This window comes from Drosophila mauritiana, chromosome 3L, assembly GCF_004382145.1.
Source record: "Drosophila mauritiana strain mau12 chromosome 3L, ASM438214v1, whole genome shotgun sequence".
In the NCBI taxonomy this organism is placed as follows: Eukaryota; Metazoa; Arthropoda; class Insecta; order Diptera; family Drosophilidae; genus Drosophila; species Drosophila mauritiana.
In genome coordinates this window covers 1,428,579-1,448,991 of record NC_046669.1, presented here as the reverse complement: position 1 = coordinate 1,448,991, position 20,413 = coordinate 1,428,579, and the positions used below count along the sequence as shown (strand labels likewise).

Below are 20,413 nucleotides of genomic sequence, written 5' to 3'. Positions count from 1 at the left end.
TTTCAATTGGTTTTGACTCTTACTAGGAATTGCATTTATTTATTGTAATAAACTCAACACGTACATAATTTTCAGGGGACAGAAATGTTGAATGGAAATACACATTCGATAAGCTTAGGGGTCTTAAATGCTGCTAGGGGTCTGCGTGAGAGTCCAAGTCCCATGTGCTGGGGCGAGTAGTCAATCAATATATGTAAGCACGCCCGGTTGGAGCAGTGGCTGTAGGTGGATCCTTGACTAAAGCTAACCTATTTGGCTCTCATCTTTAGGAGTACGTTGCCTTTTGTTTTCTTCATTTGTGACGGCTTTGGTCGTGTGGTGTTATGGATATATTAGCTGTAGCTTACGATGACCTGGTTACGGGTTACTGGTGCTGATGATGGTGCTGCGTTGGCGTTGCTGTTGCTGTGGTTACACTCCTGGTGATTGTTGTTAAATGCTTTGGTATGCTGGCGAGCGCAATAACGTTTATTGGTCATCCCTGAGGAATGTCGCCAACTGGTCGCGGTCACGCTGCAGCCAGGCCGCGTTGAGGCGGATGGTCTCCACCGCCTGGGATACAGTGCGCTCGCAGCCGGGGATTTGATTGGCCTGCAAGAACTCTTCCACTTCCTTGGCGCGCTCCTCAGACGCGAAGTTCTCGATAAGATACTTAATGAGACGGGAAAGTAGAAAGCCACCCTGAAACCACAAATATATATATGTATATATCAACCTATACAAAAATAAATTGTTTCACTCACCTGGTAGCGTTCCAGCAGCTGTTTGTTGTTCTCCTTAAAGAACTCCCAAGCCATGTCACGTCCCTTGGGGTTGATGGCCACGGCGACAATTACAAACACAGAGTCCTGAGCCCTCACTTCACTCTAAAAAGATAAATCGTTTAAATCAATGGAATCAATTCTGAGGAGTAAGGAGTACCTACCGACATGGCAAAGTCGATGACACGACGCAACAGCTTTAAATCCCCGCAACAACCGAGAGCTCGTGAGATGCGATCCTGCTCCTCGTGCAAATCGGTGGCCCTGTACAGATCAAGCATCTCATCGAAGATCTTTTCGTCGCCATCTTGCAGTACGGCCTTGTAGCAAGTGGTGCGCAGATCCGCCGGTAGCAGTTCTGTGCCGTTCACGTGTCTGCGGAAGCGGATTTTTGCCTCTTCGATGGTATCGCTGCTGCGGAAGGAGACCAGTCGTGTGAGCACCAGGCTCCTGAGCAAAGTGTCCAGGTGATTCTCCCCATCGCGTGGCTCCCAGCCAAGGCGATAGGCCACCGGCTCGTACAGATTCCGTCCGAAGCGATGGAAGTCCTCCATAAGATCGGTGTGCGAGATAAGAATGTGCAGATTGGTAAGCGAGTTGGTGATAGCAGTCCACACCGTGTAGTTCGTCTCGTTTCTGTACGAATCTACCAGAGCCAGAACATCGGCAGTACTTGCGTGACCCGCCTGTACCATGGCAAACATGTCATCGATCAATCCCAGGCGATCTAGAGGCGGCAACTCCATCTTCTCTACCGCGGGCATCAGCTGTTCTAGCATTTCTTGCGAATAGCGGGTGCGATAGTAGCCCACTGTTCCCGGATTGATCTTGATCCAATCGTCCTCATCGACGTTGTCGAGGGTCACCTCCATTGAGGACTTGTCCAGCAGGAAGGTCTTGGCGATCCCTGTGGGATTCTTTGAGGTAGACACCGAAATGGGCACCACCCAGAGGCAGTTCTCGTCCGCCTGCGAGCCATCAGCCGTAAACTTGCACTGCTTAAGGCGCAGGAGGCGTTGATTCTTGCTTGTTTGTTCTGACTCGACGCTAACAACTGGGAAGCCCTTGTGCTGTGTCCACGAGGTCATCACGTCGCTCACGTTCTTCGAGCTGGCTTCTTGCAGAGCAGCCCACAGGTCCTCGGTGCAGGTGTTTCCGTACTGATGACGAGTTAGATACAGATTCATGCCCTTTCTGAAGGTATCCTCGCCGATGTAGTCGTGCAGCATGCGAATCACCGAGGCACCCTTGTTGTAGCTGATCTCATCGAAGATCTCGTCGATTTCGGACGGATGGCCCACGGGCACCTCGATGGGATGCGAGTTTTTCAGAGAGTCCAGCTCCAGGGCTCGCGTGTACATGTCTGTGACGAACTGCGTCCAGATGTCGTACTCCGGGAACAGGTGGTGTACGCAGAGGAACTCCACGAAAGAGGCATAGCCCTCGTTCAACCAAAGATGGGTCCACCACTCCATTGTTACCAGATTGCCTAAAGTTAAATGGATTGATTAGTAAGATAACTTTAGTTCTGAATGATTTAGTTCTCATGATTGTAAACAGAATCCGCCAAGGGATTACCCTCAAGCATTATATAAATGTCACTCAGAACTCATCCATTTTAAACATCAGATTCAAGACATTGACACTAAACCCTATTGGATAATCGATTCCTAAGTCATCTGCATACCAAATTGAGTTTCAGGTGCTTCTGCGTCAGACGAGCTGAACTGAATACATCAGTGAATCACAGAAATCCTCTTAAAGTCTTTGTAAAGACTGCTGGTGCATTTTAGGGCAATCCCGCTGGTCGATGAAGGCAAACCTCCATTTCGTTGTTACCGGATATGGGAAGTAGTACTCACCGAACCACTGATGGGCAATCTCGTGACCCACTGTCAGCGCAATCGACTGCTTGCGCATCAACGAGGTGTTCTTCGGGTCCACAAGCACGAAGGTCTCGCGGTAGGTGACCAGACCCCAGTTCTCCATGGCGCCGGCAGAGAAGTCGGAGATGGCGATGAGGTCCATCTTGGGCAACGGATAGGCGATGTTGAAGTAGTCCTTGTAGTACGGCAGCACCTTGGTGGCCACCTCCAGGGCGAAGGTGCCCTGCTCGCGTTTGCCAACGGGTGTGAAAACCCTGACGAGGACGCCATCGTCGGACTTGCCCTCGACATAGTCGTACTCGCCCACTACGACGGCCACCAGGTAGGTGGACATGATGGGCGTGCGGTCGAAACGCACTCGTCGCAGACCGTCGGGAAGGGAATCCTCCTTGATGACCGGCATGTTGGACAGAGCCACCCGGTCCTTGGGCACCACCAGTGTGATGTCGAAGGTGGCTTTGATGGCGGGCTCGTCCCAGCAGGGGAAGCAGCGTCGGGCATCGGTGGCCTCGAACTGGGTGACGCCCGCAAAGCGCTCTTCGCCGTTCGGCCCGAAGTACTTGCTCCTGTAGAAGCCCTTCATCTTGTCGTTCAACTCGCCCGTGAAGGACATATGCAGTACGCCTTGAGTCTCCGCCGGAATCTCTTGGGCAAACTCCAGCGTGGCCGTCTCATTTTCTGCGGAGTACACTATCTTCTCCGGCTTCAGTTTGCTGCACTCAAAGTGGAGCTCCACCGAATCGAGAACAATGTCCAGGGCATTTAGGGTTATCTGGGTAGTGGGCTCCTTGACCTGTAAGACAATCGGTAACCGTTAGGTGAGCAACCCGAAACTTTAAGCCCAAAACCAGTCAGCAGAAACAGTTAGCCGACAAGAATGGCCAGAATCCACAAACAGTTACTTCAAGGTCGTAGAAATGCGGCTTTCTGGGCTTTGTTGTAGGTTTCCGGCTTAAGCCAAGCGATCAAAGCGGTCAAAACGAGTTTTTGGCGAAAATTATACACTGACCAAGGGAGGATCCAAACGATTGAATCTCTAGTTTATGAACTAACTGATGGTATCGTAATTCTTTCACCCAACCTTATCGGAATATTGAAGCTCGAAAAATATTACCAATTTGCATTAGCTCGCAGCTTGGACATATTTTTGTTGATTTATATGAATAACGAGTAAAGGCTTTTATAAGCGATGAATAATTTTGCACTTCATTGATATGTATCTTAAAAACATAATTAAAATGTTAACTATGCTTATATTTAGATAGAAGCTCAGGCAATAGCAAGTTTTATATACCCTTTTAATTATGAATTATCCTATTGTATTTCATAATATTTTATGTTCCTATATCATAGAAATTCATGTTATTTCTGTAAGTTTGTTTATATATTTAGTTGAAAGCATTCAAGATACCCTCCCATTTTGGTATTTAGTGAGTAGTAGCATTTTAGGCTGATCTCGGTTAGGTTAATCTTGGTTTTAGGGTATTAAAAGTGCGACTTATGAGTGGATTATCATTTCCGCTGCTGACGCAAACGAAACGTAAACAAAATCCACCGTTATGAGCGGCGTTCGCAAAAAGAGATTGTCTCGAATAAATTTTGCGCGGTACCCACGACTGCCATGTCCAATTCGCCAGTCATTCCTTCTGCCGACAAAGAAATCGCACTTCCTAGTGGGTGTACTCATATCCATATCTATATCTCTATATCTATCTGCCCAGCAGTCTGAGCGTTTGCTTGCATGCAAATTGCAGCGTAAAGAGAAATGTTAACAAGGAGAATGCCCGATCCGATCCGAAATATTTTTTGTCCACGTCAGGGGAAAAAGTTCGCACAATGAGGCGCAGAAAATAACAATGCGGGAAAAGTGAAAGTGGCTGGAGCGGAGAGAAATGGAAAGAGACGGAGGATACAGTCGCAACTCCCTAACTGAAACCGCTTACTCGATGAACCCCAATACCTCTGTACTCACATTGACTTGCACCACAGTCTTGCCCGTAAAGGTGAACTCCTTGAGATTGGGCTGCAGGAGGAGCTCGTAGTGCCTTGGCACCACATTGGTGGGCAGCCTCTCGAACTTTGCCTTCTGGGCCATCTTGCGCTCCTGCTCCAGCTGCTGCTCCTCGCTCAGTAACTGTGTGTGTGCCCGCCTGATCTGCTGATAGTTGCAACCTGGATGATGGCGATCCTGGCCTGGAATCACGTCCGCTGATGTGTGGGCGAGGATGGCGCGATACTGACTGCACAAATCTCCCAGCAAAGGAGCGTCACTGCTCTTCAGAGGAGCTCCAAGCGAAACGGAAGAGAAGTCCCTGTAGAACTGCTTTTGCACCTTCACAAATTGCTTCGACGAGATTAGCGCGTTGAGGTGGCCGCTTTCTGCTCGAAAAAGATGCTTTACTGAGGTGGTCTTATCTGCCGCTCCGCTGGGGTTCGGATTCGGCTGCTTCGGGGGGTTAACTGGAGCTGTCCGATAATAGTTAGCAACGATTCGGGGGGAGCTGTTGTTATCGCCTGTCGTTTTTAGTAGCAACAAAGGTGTTCTCGGGGTGTTTCTGGCGAGGAAGTGGAAACTCTGAGTATATCTGGCAGCTGGAAGTGGGAAAAGCTGGTTAGCACTGGGAGACAAGCGTGAATTGCACTGATAAGCGTTGTTATTTGATTAGCTATCGAGTTTGCGGGGCGGGGTAAAGAGTATGGGGCAAGCGTTGGCAAACCTTCGCACAAATGCTGCTCAAAATCGGAGTTTGCCTTGGCCAAGTCCAAGTTGAGTTTGCCCAGTTCTGCAAGTACAATTACTAGCTTATTAATTACCGTTTCCAGGCGTACTCCGGACTTAATTTAGCGAAGAAAAAACGAACAATATGCGGCGGCAGCGAACAACACGCTTCGAGTGGCCCACTTGGAAAGTGGAACGACTGGAAGTGGGCCGCTCGACTGCCGATCAGCTGTTCCGCCGCCCACACACCCCGCTAAATACCAAACTGCACTGACTTAAAACATTGTGTAATCACCGTTTTTTAACTTCCAAGCCTGCTTGGCCGTGCGAATACCGCCTTTCAGTGCATTTTTGTACATGACTTTGGCCCGAAAAAGTTGCAAATGAAAATAAAAACAATAGCAGCAGCGCAACTCTACAACAGGCAGTGTGTAAAATGTGGCACACTTACCAGCACTGGCGACTAGCTGCCAGCCGTTACTTTTAGTTTGAAAATATTTCTGTTATTCCTTATCTCGAAAGTCTGAATTTTGGCTTGCTGTAGTGGATTTAAAACACAAAATATGCTATGTGATTTTTGAGGCACAGGCAATGTGTTTTAAGTAGTTTTTCGCAAATAAACTATTAATTTAGTAAAGAAACTGTATTTTAACGGTCGAGATGGGAGGTTGCGATAGATACTGCAAAGCATCGGAATACATCGATACATTTCGCAATCATATCTATGATTCCCCACCACTATGTGCAACCTCCGATCAAATCAAGTGATTTTTGAAGTTAGTTTAAGAAATCTTGTCGGATCGAAAGGTCGTTAGCGGTTTCCGTGGCGCGTTCTTTGAAGCCCCATCCGAAAGTCCGTAAAAACAGCGCGCTGTTGTTTCCTATCCACCGTTCGCGCAAATCCCCTTTCCAACTGGCCAGGCAACGGCAACTGCGGCCAGGCGCTTCCAATTCCCGCAACCTAACCATAAAGCCAGGCGATTGTGCAATCGCAGGTGTCCGTTGGCTATATAATCCACCTGTACAATGATCCGCATCCGATTCGGAATGGACGTGCTGCTAGTATTGCTACTTGCCACATGCCTGCTGACCCCTGCACATGGAACGCCACTGGAGTGGGGTAAGAGCAGCTTCCAGTGGGAATAGAGTTGGAAAAGAACAGTTGCGAGGAGCAGGAGCACCTGCCGGCCCGCTGGCAACCCTGTCGCTTAACCTTCATTTCACAGTCGACTTTCAGAATTAGAAATCAATTCGACATAAACAATGCACTCAGTGGAGTGGAGGTGGTCTTATGTAATCGCTTGACATTAGCAGCAGCATATTCCCGCACGCAAGTGTTCGTGCCCGCTATCAGCTGACTATCGGAGCTGCCCCGTCCGGAACGATTTCGTTTTTATCTCCTTTATCAGTGGCAGAGGCGCGCTTTTGCTATAAATGCACACGTCGCTTTTAACTGATAACTAATGGCCAAATTCTAATGCCAGATACTCATTGTTATTAGGCGTTATGTTGTTGTTGCGCTTTCCCCTGGAAACATTTCTCTCGCGCTCTCTTTCACTCACTCTATTTACTTGGTTCAACGTGGCCGGCGAAAAGCAACCGTAAAATACAGTTGAACCTTCCCGAAATTCCGCTTTCCAAACTGGAAAATGTGTTGGGTAAAATTTAAATAACAATCTCTGTTACTTTGAACTCCATAAAATGAAATCTACATTTTATTATACATTCGGAGTTCTTCAAGTTCCAACTGTTCCAATCTGGAAATCAGAGAACTGCAGCCCGCCACTCGCACTCTACGTCCACCCGATAAACACTCGGTACTCTAGGCACCCCGTGTTTTTTGACACCCTACTTGCGGCAACACAAAATACTCGAGTGTTTTACCAACGTGGTGTTATTGTTACGAGTAAAAAAACCACCCGAGGCCTGCTGCGCAATAACCATTTGGGTGAGTGGACGCACAGTCAACGATCGGCCGCACGTCATTTTTTGTATGCGGGCTGCAGTTCTCTGGTCATTTTTTGTACGCCTAAAATTTGTATGGGAGGAAGCGTGACGGGTATAAGAAATGAAGGGTAAAAGGGAATACCCAAGAAAATTTTTGTGCTCATGTCTTTGCTCTTTGATGGACTCAATGGGTGCCACCCGTTTCGAACGGGCTTATTAATTTTTCAAACGTCGCTAGCTGAATACTCTAATGATAAATATTCTTACATAAAGTCTTTTTTGAAATGAATTTTGTGACATTATGTACATAGATTCGGCTATTAGCATTATTACTATTACTATTATTTTTACTATAATTTATATTTAAATAATAATAACGTTAATAATATATAATAATATTTAATAAAATATATATAAGATATAATAATATATATATATATAATAATTAAATTACGTATATATATATATATATTAATAATATATAATATAATAAAATATAATATAATATATATAATTATAATAATATATAATAATAAGATGAAGGGCATATTTTACAAAGTATTCGACAAAGTCTAGAGCCACGCCGAAAGTATAGTATGTAAACGTATGGAGTGTAAAACGTATGGAGTTACGCATCTTGTCTGTGACTCGACTACCTACGAGACCACTCGAGTATTTTTGGAAACACCCGAGTATTTTTGGAAACACCCATGTGTTTAACGGTAAACCCATAAGTGTTTTTCTCACTCATCCCTTTTTAGGCAGTGTGTGATCGGCACCCGCGACGCAGAGCACCGTATTGATTCGGGTGCGCGCACAACGGGGTGTCTTGTCTGCATGTTCAGATTTATACTGTGTGTTTGTAAGTACCCGCGATGTGCGTGGCGGGTAGCACCCGCACACAAAATTGTAGGGTGTGAGTCGAGTGGTAAAAAAGTGCCACCCTTGCAGTTCTCTGCTGGAAATCCTCTTTCCACCAGGTGAAGGTAAATATTTGAATTTGAAATTGATTCGAACTCCCCGAAGACAGTAATTTTCTGGCAATGAATGTCAATCCCTCGTCACATGGTGGATGGTTCATCAGGGAGGAGTTGCACTGTACTCGGCATTTGCCACCACTCGAGCCGCCATGTGGCCGTATTACTTTGTCACGTATGCCACAGCACCGGGTTTGCCGGTTTGTTTAGATTTCGGAGACTGCTGGTGCTGCGATTTCTAAAATTTCGTTGGCACCGTGGGTTTCGGTTTCGGTTTCAAACGAAGAATTCGTAGCCCAGAGCCACTGGGTGTATAACTTAAAACCCACTGGTGACTGTTACGGAATTTCTGAATCGTAATCCGAGGCGAGAGATCCATTTAATTCCCATCTAATCGGGCGAGCACCGGGTTACATGTGTAAATAAACCCGGAGGCATATTGAATGCGAACTGGAAACCCGATCTGGTCGCAACACACAGCATTATAGCCCACGTGCGAACTTTTCCGAAGCCTTTCCATTAGCACTTGATCGCACAACGATAATGCTAATGGGTGGAAATCGCACCGTGACGCGATGAAAGCCACGCGAAAAGCCATATCGTACTGCCAAGAGATACCGGCTATTTCATGAGTTATATGGTCTGGTCATAAGAATTACTGACCGCACTTCTATCGGGCACTTCAAAATCACAATCACTTCAGCTGTTCTCAGCAATAGCGCAGGAGGAACAGGAGCAGTATATCCTAGAGTTCTTTACACTTCACAATTCACAATCACTTCAGTTGCTTAACTGATATGCTTAACAATATTCGTGACTTATAACATTTCACTCCGAGAAACGATATGATGATGCATTGCACGCAGAACTCTTTATCAAAGTAAAAAAAAAAAAACCAAATTTCACAAACAAAAAATTTCACTTTAAAGCATACTGATACTGTTATGGGAAAAGCAACTGAATCTTATTATTAAAAATATACGATTTTATATAAATAACGATATTTGTAATTTTACAATTGTGCTATTTAGAGTACTAAATTAGATTATTAAATTAGACTATGTATGTTTTAGGCCTTCAAGTAGTTAGTTCTGATAGTTAACAATAAATTGGTTTAGGGTTGTTATTAGTGGTAGTAGATCAGATAGAGTAGCTCCGCCAATGAACTCGCCAATACATTGGTATTAGCCAATCTAGCATTTTCTGCATCGATAAAAACGTTGACCTCAAACGAGAAGGTCGACGGAAAGGTTCGTTCGCAACTCCGAATCGAGTGGTAAATGCTGGCCAGGCTTTGTTTTTCGCAGCTCTTTTTACAACCATCGATAATTGGCCAGCTTTTGAGATATATATGCATGAATCATGAATAACCAATAACTATGTTCGTGGCTCTGCAACTAGGATTTTCATTATAACCCAAGATACTATAACTTGTTTGTCTGTTTTGTAAGGTTTGTCTTGGTTTCGGTCGGCATTCTGCCCCGCGACAGTGACCTGGAAATGTTTTTTGGCCATTAAGCTAGGGCCAATGACCAGGTCGCCGTTGATAGATAATCGATCTGATCGATTGCTTATGGGGTCATTGTTTAAGGAACTGCTACATTCACAACACCTGCGACACAACCTGCCACATCCAATCCGATCCGGAACTGCTGCCATTTCGGATTCTGTTCCGCCAGCTGCAGTTTTTCCATTTCCGCGAGCGTTGAAGTTGGAGGCAGCGAGTCAGGATTGTTTGCACTGCAGCAGGTGTCGCATTTGTGCCCACCTGCCTGGCTAATTAAACAAACGACACGCCCCCAGAACGCTGGCAACAGGTTCTGCGATCTCGTTTGGGATTTGGAATTCGGGGGGGAAGTGCGGGCGAAGTCAGATTTCGGATTATCAAATCTGACCACCATTATTTTGCACACCGAACCTGGCGCGGCCATGTTTTTGTGTACAAATTTCAAGGTTGCTATTGATTAGGGAGCTGATACTGAAGTGAGAATGCTTCAGGCTTCAGGTGTTGCTGTACTAAGAGCGTAATTATACATTAAAATGCATCGGAGACAGCTTAAAGTGGCTATTAAACAGGTCGTTACATCCACTGATTCAACATATCCATATTTTAATTTATTAGCCCTAAATCAGATAGCAACAATAGCCTTGAATGACACTATAGAAGATCCCAGGTGATTATGGCTGGCAGGTCAAAAGATTGACGTTACGTATCGAGGGATTTCCCTGGGCTTTTGCAGGTTGACGTCTTCAGATCCTCGTCGCCTGCTGTTCACTAATTTACAACGCCTTATCAGTCTAGACTCTAGACCTTAGGCACATTTTAGGTTCTGATGGCTTGGAACTGGCCGCATTAAGTAATCAATTAATATAAATGAAACGCAGTTCATTGGGCATTCATTGCCGGAATATTGTGGCGAAAATTCAATTCCAGTCGCAGTTTCCTCAAATGGCGAGGCCTGATTGGAATTCGCGACACTTTTGGCAACTTTGATGCCAGTCGACGGGGGCTCGGCAATTCGGAGCCTTTGCCTACTGATTGAGCTTAATTTCCGCAATAAAGCACGGGGTCTTACTCCTATCGATGCGGCGGAGTGATGATATCTGGCACGTTGGCCCATTCCGCACGCCTTCCGAAAACTATTTTCGATTTTCGCAAAATCATATCTAATTGTAGATTAGATTGGTGAGATATATGTATACACTCGATTATCCTAACATTATTAATGATCTACGCTACCAAGACCACGCCTCATGGCAGTGAATCGCCATATTTATCACGTAGCTGTCATCAAAGTGATCGGTCGGTAAATAAGTCCGGCTGGAAAAACTATTTGGTTTCCCCTATTGAGCCCCTTCAGCGATCGATAAAACTAATTCAAACACCAAACAGTGGGCTATCCTTTAACCGTCTAAATAATGTTGTTATCTTCTTGCAGACTTCGCCGTCACGCTGAGGACGAAGATCCAGTTCATGGACAGTTCCTGGCAGACGATAGCCACCGCCGCCCACGAGTTCGACGAGCTGTCCGCCCTGACCTTTGATGAGTCGGAGGAGCTGATCTACTTCAATGACCTGAAGCACCGCAATGGCAGCATATTCTCCCTGAAACGGGATCTCATAGCCGCCAACCACGTGGCGGAGCAAACGATCGCACGCACGGGTAATGAGTCGGTGGGAGGACTAGCCTACGACCCACTGAACATGAACCTCTTCTGGTCGGACACCGAGCAGAGGAAGATCTTCTTCGCCCCCATTCACGGCTATGCGACGCCCAAGGTTCTGGTGGATCTGAGCGCGGAGGGTGGGCGACCAGATGGCGTGGCCGTCGATGTGTGCCGCCGCAAGCTTTACTGGACGAACTCGAACGTCACGCATCCCAGCGTGGAGAGGATCAATCTGGATGGGAGCAATAGGACCGTGATCATCAACTCCGATATCGATATGCCCAGGGGAATCGTGGTGGATCAGCTGTCGGATCGCCTCTTCTGGATTGACGACCTGAAGGGCGTGTTCTTCTCGGTAGAGAGCTGCAAGCTGGACGGTTCCGATCGTCAGGTGGTGCTTAAGGACAAGCACCACGAGCCCCTCAACCTGGCTGTGACCAACGACGCGATCTACTGGACGGATCGTACTACCAGGGCCGTTTGGAGCCACCCGAAAGTGCCGGTGATCAAGGTTACCACCACTAGCAAGCCAGAGGAGGAGGATTCCACTGATTCCACGGACTTCAAGGACCCGGAGCCGGTGGCCGAGGACTGTCCGCTGGTGCGCGTTGCCAATCTTAGCGAGGAAGCGCGAGGAATTGTGGTCCGCACCGGCTTTTACCAGAGACTGCAGAAGGACCACCACTGCGCCAGCATTGTGCGGAAGGTGAAGGATCGCGTGGTCGAGCAGAACAGGAAGTTCGAAATACGCTCAATGCTGGACCAAAAGATAAAGGTACTGGAGGACGAGCGTTGCATGAACGGCGGCGAGTACAGGGCTGCCACGGATCTGTGCATCTGCCCGACTGGCTTCAAGGGATCCCGTTGCGAGATCCGCGAGTGCCACAACTACTGCGTCCACGGCACATGCCAGATGTCGGAGTTGGCCTACCCCAAGTGCTACTGCCAGCCGGGATTCACGGGCGAGCGCTGTGAGTTGAGCGTGTGCTCCGGACTGTGCCTCAATGGTGGTCACTGTCGGGTGTCCAAGGACGAGAACGAAGCGCCCAGCTGTGAGTGTCCAGCCAAGTTTGGAGGAGCTCGCTGTGAGCAGAACTCCACGGAGATCTGCTCCCTTTTCTGCCGTCTGTTGAAGCACGAGCCGGAGATGTATGTGCCCTTCGGCTGTCACAGCATGTAAGTGTGCTATACCAATGAATTCCCAGGCGGCTCTAGCTAATTTTTCATCTTTCCACCCTGTCAGCTGTGAGGAACTGGCGCAAGACAACAGCACCAACATTGCTGTTCCGCAGTACGAGCATTTGGAGGTGTGCCTTACGCCCAGAGTGTGGACTAGCAGCGTGATCATCATCCTCGTCGTGGGCATCGTTTCTAGCTTGCTGCTAGTGGCTGTGATCGTTCACGGAATCCGTCGCCTGTACAAACCCAAGCGCCCACGCATCAGGAAGACCTTTGTGGTTCGGAAGCAGGCCAGAAGCAACTCGGCAGGAGACACTCCGCTCACCAACCGCCCACTGGCCACCGAGCAGTGCGAGATCACGATAGAGAACTGCTGCAACATGAACATCTGCGAAACTGTAAGCATACTGGGCATGTTTGTGAGGAAATTTCTTTAACTAGCTTACCATTTCGCAGCCCTGTTTCGACCCCAAGCTGGTGGAGCAGACGCTGTCCAAGTCCAGCTGCAAGGAGGACAAGAAGATACTCATCCACAACATGGAGGATGACCTGTACTAGGGCGCGGCGGACGGACGGACATCCACCTGCGCCCCAAAACTGAACCTTGTGATAGTCGTCGTCGTCGAGTGCGGATTTGGTGTATTCGAGCTTGAAAAGCTGCTGCCCGCCCGGCCCTCGACCCCGTTAGCCGCCAAGGTGCTCACCCAGGCAACCAGCAACTAGAAACCAATTACCAACCAGCCACAGCAATGTGCAACCAGCAACAGCAGCCTAATACTTAACACTCGCCTGGGACACTTAACACTCGCCAAACCAAACCATTTACTTAAGCCGAAGCAACATTTTTAGTTAGCGATCTTCGGTCTCGTTAATTTATTCGTAGGATCATTTTACGCCAGAATTAGGATTTTAGCTCAAAGCAGCATCTTTTTGGATTTTTAATTTCTTAATTTTTATTCGGTTTTACTTTGAATACGTCATGTTGAAATGAATGCAAGTCGCGCGACTGACATTAGCTTTAAAAACGGATTACGCACGGATAACAAGAGCCTGTAGATCTTAAGCAGCCACAAGACCATTGCGATTGTGATGATTACACCCGGATCTGTTGTAATTAGCCCTATCAAGTGCGTCATTGTGCACTTTCCTTTTCCCCGTGTTGTGAAAAAAACTTCGCTACTAAAACAAAAGAAAAACCCCCCTCCAAATGCGCGATATCATGGCATATCTGGCGATAATTTGAACAATCATCTCCATAATGCACTACTGCTGAAGATTCAGAGAAAAAGAACCAAAAACAGAGGGGCAAACTCTCACAGAAAGACCGAGAGTTGTAAATATTAAAGCATAGTTTAATTTTAGTCGTAGTCCTTAAGAAAAGGGTTGAATAAAGAAAAACTACATGCAGTTGTAATTGAAAAACGGGTGCACTTACTTGCAGTTTGGCATTAGTCACTCGAGAACGTCATCTTTCCAAAATAGAAGTTAAGAGGTGGCACTTTTTTTTCAGTGCAATTTTGTCCTTTTTTCACACTTACACTTGGCATCTTCTGAACTATGAACTTCACTTAGTTAGCCAAACTAATATTTTTCGGACTGAGTTCCGTTTGCGATTTACTCGGGAATTTTTCACTTAGCAGTGTGGCATTGCTTGCACATCCAACTAAAAAGTTTATAACCGAACGTACATTGGGGTGATTCCATTTAATTTTTAAGCCACACAGTTTTTTAATTTAAAATTTTACAATTCGTTCGTATGTTTTTACGAAATGGTTGTTTGGATACTCATATATGATATAAATTGAACTAATAATTGTTGTAAAATGATATGCTAAATTAATAATATATATGCCTTTATTTTATCGAGTTTAAATTTTAAAATGGCAATTTCCCCACATTTACTAAAAACCTATAGGTTATTAGAGTAGCCAGATAGCTCAACTTTGCTATCGAATAATCGAAGCATGCAGCAATCGACGCGAAGTGCCACCACTAGTTCGTATCCATCTTGACAAAAATTTTTGCAAGCGCATAAAATTAAACAGTTTATAGCGTTGTAGACAACAAATCGCCACTAGAATAACTGGAAAAAAGCAAACATGGTTAGTACTAGACAAACGCGACGTACTTGCTCCGCAGCAGAGACTTTTTCACGCGCATCAAACCGAACATTGCGTCTTTCGTTTTCCCGTGAAATTTGCGCATTTTTTCGGTACTTTCGCAGCGGCGTTGCAGCGAGCGCTCTTGGGCGGCATAAGGGTTAAGGGGCATGTGGATGGCGACGGGTGGAGGTTACCGCGGAGCACCCCGTCGTGACCTTGCCTCCATTTGGGACTACGACGTCACAGCTGCCAGCCCCGGCGGGTAGATACACATCCGAATTAACACCACGCGCTCCCGCACCTCCGATTCGCTCTCCATGGAAGTGGAAGTGGAAGTACAGCCCTTTGGAACTTCGGCACGCGGATTTTACCTGCGGGTGGAACGGGAAAGTGTCTGACCATACAGCATATGGTCATTCGGAATCCGGAAAAACATCTGCTGTTTTTGTTGTTTAAGCTAGGTTATCTGTTATCTTTTACCTTTTTGCTAGCGAACTGCTCTGCAAGGGTCTCAAATTCTAGAAAAAACAATATTGTAACCCGGTCTGTCTCTTCTGTTACAGGGAAGCAACGACAGAGCATCGAGATCGCCGCGTTCGGATGATCAGCGCGAGATCAGCGACATGCCGGCCACCAAAAGAACGCGCTCCGACTCGGGTGAGTTTCCCAGCTGTTCGTCTATAAATAACTATGTATGATGGAATGATATTGCCGCGGCGATCAGCACATCGCCCCCAAAAACATGTTGTGTGTGTCTGTCAATGAATGAGCTTGGCACGTACATACATACACATACATATGTGGCACGTAGGTTTCAATCGACAGTGCAACAGTCCACAGAATACGGAGTCCTCGAGGAGCCGGCCTTCCAAATTGTATTGTATTATTTCGGTTGTCCAAGCATAAAACATAAGCACATCTTATATTTTCTCTCCCACTTGTACTTGTACTACTCTACTCTACTACTCTACTCTACTCCGTTGCATCCAGGGGCAGCACTGACGCCACTAAATAATCGGTTTTTCTTTTTGTTCTGCTTAAGTAATTGCAGACTTCATAAACGCACGATGAACTCTAACTCAGACTGTGAGGTGTGAGGTGAGGTGAGAGTCAAGCAAATCGATTTGAGAGTCAGTCTATCGCCAAAAGTCGAAAAGGGCGCGCTCCCCAGTCGATAGAGCAAAAGCAAGCAAAAGCATATACATGTGCTAAATAACGAAAGCGAATGCAAGCGAGAAAGCGCAATGAAATGCGTATTGTTCATAACTCTAGGGCATCAGTGAGTCCAAGTCCCGGTCCCGAAAACGAACCGATACGTTAAGAAACGAGTCGACGGATCGCCAGAACTAATCCAAAATCCATATATGTATAACTTTTATCTCTCTCTTTCTCTTTCTTCTATATTTCTCTTTTTTAGTTCTCGTAAGCGTTTTGCTCCTTTTAAGTTTGTTCCGCCTAAGACTAAGTTTAATCAAGATCGAAATCGAGGTTCGGGTATTCGAGATCGAGAGAGAGATGACCAATTAGATAACTCTACTACTACTCCACTACCAATCTACTACCAATCTGCTACTACTACTATCAATCAGCCACAAAACAGCCCAACCAGAACATCGACATTAATCCGCTTCTAACCACCTCGCCACCACGTCGTCGTGTGCCGCCAGCCGATCGGGGACCGATCCCGATCCTGATCCTGTTTGAGATTCTGAGTCTGGCTCCGGTCCTGTCCTGGTTGCATTTACATTAAGTACCAATGATTTGTGTTTTGTCCTAGCTAGCTAGCAGATCAGATCAGATCGGATCAAATCGAACGTCCGTCCAGTCATGCGTCCGTGTATTTTAGCAAATGGGGTACTAAACACTCAATCCCGCTCGATCCGCTGCCAGTCGCCCGATCTTCCCGATCGCCATCCGCACCTAGCAATCACTAACTCACGAGCCTTGCTCTCGTAAGCGAATCATTAACCGTGGGTAGAGGACAGCTTTTTGTATGTAGGTAGGGCGGTGGAGAAGCTAACCAACTTAAACATATTGTTGCTCTTATTATCGTTTCAGCGTCTTGTTTTCTTTTTTTTATTTTTCTCTTTTTATCACTGAGCAATGTAAAATGTGTGTGACCCTTCTTCAAGTCAGTTACCACGCCCCAACTCATGGAAATCGATTACGAAACGAATACGAATACGAAACCGCACCTAAGGTTGCTTATAATTTCTAATTTTTATAAACTACTCGCCAGAACGGAGCTGGGCACACGCGAGATCGGGAGATCGTTAGATCGGCCAATTCGCGCCTTCTTTCTGGACGGGATTGCCCGGATGTCCCGCCGTGTGCCCAGTTCGGTTTGTGTGTCGGCGGATGAATTTTGATTTGATACGCATACACACACACTACTCGACACATTAACTCCTATTTATGTATATTTAATATCCACACACTTGAATCACATCACATACACTACGTATCTCAATCAATTGCCTACCGATAAGCGAATATGTTTTATTTGACGGGAGCTCTCTCCTTTTATTCTTGCATTTTCCAGCCTTGACAAATAAATGACAAAAACTCAAGCCCCTCTGCATAAACGATAGACTCATAGACTCTCTCATCCAACGCAAATCGAACAAGAAAGCCAAAGCATTAACCTTAAGTATGCAGTATCTAATATTGAAAAAAAAAATGATTGTGACCATAATAGCGACTGCCCATCGATAGATACGCGCTCCAAACACCCAAATGATCCGCTCGTGGAGCCACTATATGATTAACAATTTGTTTTCTTATTTTTTCTTTTTTGTCTTCATCTTTCTTGCAGGCAGCAGGCAGTTTTTGTCTTTATTTAAGCGGTTTCAAACGCAATCTCTTGACCAATTGTCAATTGTCTGACCCACTTTGCCTTCGGAAAAGACAAAGAAAACCAAGAATGAAAATCAATCAATCGAACAAGTCAAATGAAAAGTCGAATCGAATCGAATCCCAATCAAATTGCATAGCTGATGATCAACTGAAACGAACCCCCTCCCACTATAAAATGCACTAATCCCTCTTCCCAATTCTAGGCAAGTCCACGGATTCGAAAATTCCCTACCTTTCGCAGCCCCTGTACGACCTCAAGCAGACGGGCGATGTCAAGTTCGGTCCGGGCACCCGATCGGCGCTCCTCGGCCTCCTGGGCGGCGCCCTGCCCAAGCTCTCCTCGGAGCAGCACGACCTGGTCAGCAAGGCCAAGAAGTACGCCATGGAGCAGAGCATTAAGATGGTGCTCATGAAGCAGACACTGGCCCACCAGCAGCAGCAACTGGCCACGCAGCGCACGCAGGTTCAGCGACAACAGGCACTGGCTCTCATGTGCAGGTGAGTTGGTTGGATACTAGTATTAGTTCCACTGGGTGCCATGATGTAAACTCTGTAAATGTCTTGCGAAGATTGGGTCCCACTGCTGCAGCTCCGCGTTACTGGAGGCAGTCGATGGTGCTCCACTCACTGTGCGCTCCTAGCTGATAAGATCTGACCACACAAACTCCTTTCACTTTATCCTCTCCTAAACATTGAGTACTACTAACTCAGCGCCTTTTCCTTCCTCTTCAGAGTCTATGTGGGCAGCATTTCGTTCGAGCTCAAGGAGGACACAATTCGTGTGGCCTTCACTCCCTTCGGCCCCATCAAGTCAATCAACATGTCCTGGGATCCCATCACGCAAAAGCACAAGGGATTCGCGTTCGTGGAATATGAGATACCGGAGGGCGCACAGCTGGCGCTGGAACAGATGAACGGAGCCCTGATGGGGGGCAGGAACATCAAGGTAGGCCGACCCAGTAACATGCCACAGGCCCAGCAGGTGATCGACGAGGTGCAGGAGGAGGCCAAGAGCTTCAACCGCATCTACGTGGCCTCCATCCATCCCGACCTGTCCGAGGAGGACATCAAGAGCGTCTTCGAGGCCTTCGGCCCGATCCTCTACTGCAAGCTGGCCCAGGGCACTTCCCTTCACACGCACAAGGGCTACGGCTTCATCGAGTACGCCAACAAACAGGCCATGGACGAGGCAATCGCCAGCATGAATCTCTTTGATTTGGGAGGTCAGCTTCTGAGGTGAGTGTGTTGCGCTTAGAAGAGTATGGGCGGAATATCTAATGCATATGCTTTTTAACAGAGTGGGTCGATCCATTACGCCGCCGAATGCCCTGGCCTGTCCCACAACGAACTCCACGATGCCCACGGCTGCGGCAGTGGCTGCAGCGGCAGCAACGGCAAAGATCCAGGCCCTGGATGCGGTGGCCAGCAATGCGGTTCTCGGCTTGTCGCAGAACACACCTGTCATGGCAGCTGGGGCAGTGGTCACCAAGGTGGGGGCAATGCCAGTGGTTTCGGCAGCCACCTCGGCGGCTGCTCTGCATCCTGCTTTGGCTCAAGCCGCTCCCGCTCTTCTGCCGCCCGGAATATTCCAGGCACCAACTCCCGTGGCTCCCAGTTTGCTTGGAGTTCCTGCTGGCCTGCAACCTCTACAGGCGGTGGTGCCCACTCTTCCGCCGCCCGCCCTTCTGGCCACACCCACCCTGCCCATGACGGTCGGCGGCGTTGGCGTGGGCATAGTGCCCACTGTGGCCACTCTGGCGGGAGCGGAGGCCAGCAATGGAGCTGCAGCTGCTGCCGCCCTCTCTGCCGCTGCGAACAATGCCGCTGTCACGGCAGCAAACCTCTCGGAGAACATCAAGAAGGCGCACGAGAAGCAGCAGGAGGAGCTGCAGAAGAAGCTGATGGATGAGGGCGACGTGCAGACGCTGCAGCAGCAGGAGAACATGTCCATCAAGGGCCAGAGCGCGCGGCAGTTGGTGATGCAGCGACTGATGCGGCCGGTGGACTCACGTGTAATCATCCTGCGAAATATGGTCGGACCCGAGGATGTGGACGAGACCCTGCAGGAGGAGATCCAGGAGGAGTGCAGTAAATTCGGCACCGTCAGCCGCGTGATCATCTTCAACGAGAAGCAGACGGAGAACGAGGACGACGACGAGGCGGAGATCATCGTGAAGATCTTCGTGGAGTTCTCGGCAGGAGCGGAGGCCATGCGCGGCAAGGAGGCACTAGACGGCCGGTTCTTCGGCGGCCGGAGAGTGGTGGCCGAGCTCTACGACCAGGGCATCTTCGATCAGGGAGATCTGTCCGGTTAGAAGGGGGAGCTATCTGAATTGCATGTGGCTCCCACATTTGTTCTATCATTTTTTACGTAGCACCTAAAACGCAACGATGCAAGTTTATTTATTACGCCAGTCCGAAAGCCACGGCACGGCAGCTGGATTATAAAATACGATTATGATGATTATGATGATTCTGCAACGCAGTGATTTAGTCTTAACAAAGTATCCCTACAGCGAGGGAAGCAAATGTCGGTTTTTTTCGCATTATCGGAGCAAGAAAACCACAAATTAGAACCCAGGCAAGCACGCCGCCGCCGACTAACAATGTGTAAATTTACATTTGATTAATTTCAGCGCTTAACTTACAAAATAAACTATAGTTTCCAATTCAAGTGTCTGTTTTTCTTGCGCGGGCTAATGGCTGTGACATTAAATAGTTGCATGTCTTAACTGTAAGCCTTATTTTTGCATTTATTCATTTTAACTTTAGATTTTCAAAAGTCAGGATTTCGAAATTACAGAATTTTCGGATTGTC

At 47.3% G+C, this 20,413-nt stretch overlaps 3 protein-coding genes across 8 annotated transcripts; 2 read left to right on the top strand and 1 right to left on the bottom strand.

Moving 5' to 3' along the window:
* Positions 1-6: 6 nt before the first annotated feature.
* Positions 7-5,758, bottom strand: LOC117140017 (puromycin-sensitive aminopeptidase). 3 transcript variants are annotated; one of them, XM_033302745.1, is made up of 7 exons: positions 5,662-5,758; positions 5,365-5,430; positions 4,620-5,239; positions 2,624-3,440; positions 926-2,250; positions 744-866; positions 7-681 (listed from the first exon to the last, which is right to left on the bottom strand). In XM_033302745.1, the coding sequence occupies exons 1-7, from the start codon at positions 5,723-5,725 to the stop codon at positions 469-471; spliced, it is 3,228 nt and encodes a 1,075-aa protein (XP_033158636.1). In that variant the 5' UTR covers positions 5,726-5,758; the 3' UTR covers positions 7-468. The 3 variants fall into 3 exon arrangements, with proteins under 3 accessions (XP_033158636.1, XP_033158639.1, XP_033158637.1); XM_033302748.1 differs by having other exon boundaries at positions 4,620-5,026; positions 5,662-5,757; XM_033302746.1 differs by lacking the exon at positions 5,365-5,430.
* A 361-nt stretch (positions 5,759-6,119) lies between these two features.
* LOC117140018 (protein cueball) lies at positions 6,120-14,059 on the top strand. The gene is made up of 4 exons (XM_033302749.1): positions 6,120-6,486; positions 11,230-12,634; positions 12,702-13,035; positions 13,094-14,059. Exons 1-4 carry the CDS (start codon positions 6,393-6,395, stop codon positions 13,193-13,195), a joined length of 1,935 nt encoding a protein of 644 aa, XP_033158640.1. The 5' UTR covers positions 6,120-6,392; the 3' UTR covers positions 13,196-14,059.
* Positions 14,060-14,614: 555 nt separating this feature from the next.
* On the top strand, positions 14,615-20,266 carry LOC117139695 (poly(U)-binding-splicing factor half pint). 4 transcript variants are annotated; one of them, XM_033302201.1, is made up of 5 exons: positions 14,615-14,739; positions 15,303-15,396; positions 17,799-18,093; positions 18,328-18,831; positions 18,893-20,266. In XM_033302201.1, exons 1-5 carry the CDS (start codon positions 14,737-14,739, stop codon positions 19,908-19,910), a joined length of 1,914 nt encoding a protein of 637 aa, XP_033158092.1. In that variant the 5' UTR covers positions 14,615-14,736; the 3' UTR covers positions 19,911-20,266. The 4 variants fall into 4 exon arrangements, with proteins under 4 accessions (XP_033158092.1, XP_033158095.1, XP_033158096.1 ...); XM_033302204.1 differs by lacking the exon at positions 14,615-14,739 and adding an exon at positions 15,782-16,939 and having other exon boundaries at positions 15,304-15,396; positions 17,282-18,093; XM_033302205.1 differs by lacking the exon at positions 14,615-14,739 and having other exon boundaries at positions 15,307-15,396; positions 16,798-18,093.
* Positions 20,267-20,413: the final 147 nt, after the last annotated feature.

Excerpts from the sequence above, each read along its gene's own strand:
- LOC117140017 (XM_033302745.1), bottom strand. The coding sequence starts at position 5,725 with ATGTACAAAAATGCACTGAAAGGCGGTATTCGCACGGCCAAGCAGGCT. Across the intron at positions 5,240-5,364 it reads TGAGCAGCATTTGTGCGAAG|CTGCCAGATATACTCAGAGT; the intron begins GTTTGCCAACGC and ends TCCCACTTCCAG. Across the intron at positions 682-743 it reads AGCTGCTGGAACGCTACCAG|GGTGGCTTTCTACTTTCCCG; the intron begins GTGAGTGAAACA and ends TTGTGGTTTCAG.
- LOC117140018 (XM_033302749.1), top strand. The coding sequence starts at position 6,393 with ATGATCCGCATCCGATTCGGAATGGACGTGCTGCTAGTATTGCTACTT. Across the intron at positions 6,487-11,229 it reads TGGAACGCCACTGGAGTGGG|ACTTCGCCGTCACGCTGAGG; the intron begins GTAAGAGCAGCT and ends ATCTTCTTGCAG. Across the intron at positions 13,036-13,093 it reads ACATGAACATCTGCGAAACT|CCCTGTTTCGACCCCAAGCT; the intron begins GTAAGCATACTG and ends ACCATTTCGCAG.
- LOC117139695 (XM_033302201.1), top strand. Across the intron at positions 18,094-18,327 it reads GCACTGGCTCTCATGTGCAG|AGTCTATGTGGGCAGCATTT; the intron begins GTGAGTTGGTTG and ends CTTCCTCTTCAG. Across the intron at positions 18,832-18,892 it reads TTGGGAGGTCAGCTTCTGAG|AGTGGGTCGATCCATTACGC; the intron begins GTGAGTGTGTTG and ends GCTTTTTAACAG.